The 3,767-nt window shown below is 73.0% G+C and overlaps 1 protein-coding gene across 1 annotated transcript in view; it reads right to left on the reverse strand.

The window, feature by feature from the left end:
• Window positions 1–1,525: 1,525 nt before the first annotated feature.
• DDX56 (DEAD-box helicase 56) overlaps window positions 1,526–3,767 on the reverse strand; it is a 6,071-nt gene continuing 3,829 nt past the window's right edge. Inside the window, exons 7-14 of the mRNA XM_026085259.1 lie at window positions 3,311–3,439; window positions 2,902–3,015; window positions 2,740–2,834; window positions 2,546–2,619; window positions 2,358–2,447; window positions 2,142–2,247; window positions 1,823–1,920; window positions 1,526–1,702 (exon numbers count right to left, since the gene is read on the reverse strand). Coding sequence (XP_025941044.1) covers window positions 1,622–1,702; window positions 1,823–1,920; window positions 2,142–2,247; window positions 2,358–2,447; window positions 2,546–2,619; window positions 2,740–2,834; window positions 2,902–3,015; window positions 3,311–3,439 — 787 coding nt within the window. The 3' untranslated portion in view covers window positions 1,526–1,621. The remainder of the gene's footprint in view (window positions 1,703–1,822; window positions 1,921–2,141; window positions 2,248–2,357; window positions 2,448–2,545; window positions 2,620–2,739; window positions 2,835–2,901; window positions 3,016–3,310; window positions 3,440–3,767) is intronic.

Consider the following 3,767-nt stretch of genomic DNA (forward strand, 5'->3'; position numbering starts at 1 on the left):
GGCGGGCGGCGGGGGGAGGCCGGCCGTGCCTGCCTCCGGCGAGACCCCGTCTCCCTCGGGGCGGCTTCTTCGCCCGTGAGGTCTTTTGGCCTGACGGCGCCCAAGCCAATCAGCCGCGCCGGGTGCCGTAAATCCCTTGAGATCATTAACCGGCTCGGCCCCGATCGATAGCCACCGCCAGCCCACACAGCCCCGGCGGGGAGGTGCCCGGATTCCCGCGTCCCCTCGCTTGCCGGGGGCTTTCCCACGGGTGCCGCGAGCCGGTGGCGAAGGGGACGAGGGGCAGCATTGCGCCCCGCATGGTGGGGCACCGTGGGACCACGGGGACCGAGAGGCGCCCGGCGGCAGCACTCGGTGGTGCTTGTGCCCGGTGTGCCCCAGCCGCCCCCAGTCTCCCGGCAAAACCCGTTCGGAACCGGACACGGGGAGTTCGGTGCCCGTAGGCGCGCGGGGAGGAGGCACGGCCATGCCCACCCAGAGCGCCCCAGCCGGGTGCCCCGTGGGCGCAAGATGAGCAGTGAAAAACCCGGGGGAAGACGGAAACGGAGAGGCGATGCCAGCCACGGGAAACACTTTCTCCCCCGGCTGCCAGCCTGGCACGAGGGGCAGTGGGGACGGAGGCACCCTGCAAACACGTGGCACCCCGGGAGCACCCCAGCGAGGCCCACGGCGCGCGCCAGGGACGAGCAAGAAGAGAACCGGGCTCCCTCCCTACTGCGTGGGCAATAAAACCTTTCCTGGTAATGAGAGCGGGGCCATTGGGCACGCTGAGGGCAGAGAGATGCCAGTCCCGGAGCCCTCTGCCCCACATGGGTGCCAGGAAGGGTTCAGGGTCCCTGCACGGCCTTGGGGAACAGCTGTAGCCCCGATAAGGCGCTGCAGCGGGAGATAGGGGTGCCCGGAGYGATAACGCCGAGCGGGCACGGGTGCCGCGCCTGCTGCACACGCCACGGGGCAGGGCTCGGCACCGCGCRGGGCACAAACCTGGCCGCCTCTGGGGGGCACGCTGGCACCCGCCGAGCCAAGCCGGGCTGAGCGAGCGGCGCCGCGCAAATGAGATCCCCCGGAGGATGAGCCCAGGCCACCCAGCTGGCACCCAYGGCGCTGGGGAGAGGTGGGCACAGCGCCAACCTGGGCGATGGCAGCCCCGCGGCGAGCCGGGAGCACAGAGCCGGGCTACGGGGTGGCAGCGCCCGCGTCCGCACTGGCACGGAGGCAGCAGGCGCCTAAAAGGAGGCCAGGAAGCCCCCCGGGTTGGCAGTGCCACTCTCGTGCCCTTGCCCGGGGCAGACGCCTTACCCTTGCCCTGCTTTATGGCTCCCGCAACGGCCTTGGCCTCGATAAGGGGGCCGATAACGCCCTGGCACCTTCGCCCCGCGTCAGCGGGGCACGCCGCATCTCGCGTCCACGTCACCGCTGCCCGCCGCTGTCACGTAGCTCGCGGGCGGCGGGGAGAAGCGCCCCAAGAGCAAACGGCACGCTCGGCCCGGTCCGCTGGCACCTTTATTGGGCACGGCCGCCCGCAGGCTACGGCACAGAGATACCTCGGCCTCGGGGGGCTGCGAGGCGGCCGCGGTGCCCCCAGGGGCCGGAGGGCACAGTCCGGGGCACGCGGGGGGACTCAGGTCGGCTGCGCGGCCGGGCGCTTGGCGCGGTGGCGGGCGTATTTGAAGCTCTGCAGCGGGTTGGTGGTGCCGCGGGTCTGGAGCAGGGGGGGAGAAAAGCAGCGTCAGGCCACCGTTGGCACAGCGGGGACGCTCGGGCACCCGGGTGCTAGGTGGCACCCGTGCGCCCGGCTGGGTCGAGGGTGCCCCGCGCTCACCTTGGGGCCGCCCCGGCGGCCGGCACCGGCGTGGGGCACCCGCTGCCGCTTGCGCTTCTTGAGGGCGGGCTTGGCGACGCCGCGGAGGCTGGGGGGCACTGCGGGCACCGCGGAAGAGGGCGTCAGCGTCCCCGCAATCCTCGCCCGCTGTCCCCATCCCGGCCCCCCCGTAACGTCCCCGTGCCACCCCTGGGCGCCGTCTGCAGCCTCCCCATCCGGGGGCACCGCTCCCAGCGTCCCCCTCCCGTCCCCGGCAGCGCCGAGGTGCCCCTCTTGCCCCTTCCCCTTGCCAGCGCCCGCCGCTCGGCACGCGACGTACCCAGGTACTCGGGCACGTTGCGCAGGTGCGGCTTGACGATGGCGGGGTGCAGGGGCTTGTCGTGCCGCAGGACGTGCAGGTCCCGGGGGTTGTCCTCGAAGTACGTCTGGGCGCACGGAACCGGTATGCGGCAGGGCCCGGCGCTGCCAGCACAGCCTGGCACCCGCCGTGCCCACCCCAGCCCCCCCCCGATGCCACCCGACGCCCCGCGGGTACCTTGAGCTTCTCCGAGTTGAGCAGCTCCTCCTTTATCTCCCGCAGCCGAGCCTCCTTCACCGCCTGCTTGGTGACGGAGCGCATGGCGTCCTGGGGGGACACAGGGTCAGAGCCGCTGGCTCTGCCACCCCCCCTCACCCGGTGGCACCCTCGTACCCGCTGCCGGCACCCCGATCCTGCCCACGCACCCGGCACCGGTAGCGCAGTCCCTCGATCTCCTCCATGCAGAACCGGTAGGGCTGCAGCATCGACTCGCCGCCGTCTGGGGACGCAAACCGACACGGCGTCACCGCCGCCCTCGGCGCCGGCGCCCACCCAGCACCCTCGCGGCGCCCTCCGGCGCATCCCGACGTCCCTTCGCACCCGCTGCCCCCACCCTGACCTCCGGCGAGGGCGTCCTCGATCTCGACCAGCCGGTCCTGCTCCTCGGGCAGCACGAAGGTGAGCGCCGTGCCGGGGTTGTCCGCGCGGGCCGTCCTGTGGGCGCGGAGGGTTGGGGCGCTGGGGGGGAAGGCGGGCACCCCCCCGGCCCCCCCGGACCTACCTGCCCACCCGGTGGATGTAGGACTCGACCGTCGGCGGCACGTCGAAGTTGATGACGGCGGCCACGTTTTGGAAGTCGATGCCTCGCGCGACACCGTACTCGGGGTCCTTGCCCCTGCCGGGATGGGACGTCAGGGTGGCACAGGAACCCCGTGGGCACGGGGACACCCTGGGCAGGGGGACATCGTGGACAAGGGGAGCCACACAGGCAGAGGGACTTCGGGGACCACGGGGGCACCTGGAGCAAGGGGGACCCACATGGGCACAGGGACACCCCGGGCAAGGGGAACGCCGTGGGCACGGGGACAGCGGCAGCAAGGACACCTTCGTGGGCACGGGGATCTCCCCTTGGCACGGGAGCCCCATCCCGGCGACGCGGTGGCACCCGCGGGGACCCGGCGGCCGCTCACTTGTCAGCGGCGGCAGCACCCTTGCGCTTCTTGCGCCGGGGCTGCGCGGCGGGTGCCGCCGGCGCCTCCTCGTCCGTGGCCACGATGTAGTCGTAGATGCCCCGGTTGAACTGGGTGATGACGTGGCACCTAGGGGACGGGYGGGCGCCCGTCAGCGGGGCACGGCCCACCCCGGCGGGGCGGGCATCGYCCCCCCGCTGCGGGCACCCCCCCTTTTGTCCCTTGCGGGCACCCCTTGCCCTTCCTGGGACCCCCCAGGGCGGCCCTTGCGCCCCGTGGGTGCCCCTGTGGGTGTGATGCTCTGGGCACCCCATGCCCCCCTTGCCAAGGACCCCGTGGGCACCCCGTTCCCCCCCCAAACACCCCTTTCTCTCCTCCACGGCCACCCTGGCACCCCGTTCCCCCCCAAACACCCCTTTCCCTCCTCCACGGACACCCTGGCACCCCGTTCCCCCCC

This window comes from Apteryx rowi, unplaced genomic scaffold (assembly GCF_003343035.1).
Source record: "Apteryx rowi isolate R43461 unplaced genomic scaffold, aptRow1 scaffold_662, whole genome shotgun sequence".
Taxonomy (NCBI): Eukaryota; Metazoa; Chordata; class Aves; order Apterygiformes; family Apterygidae; genus Apteryx; species Apteryx rowi.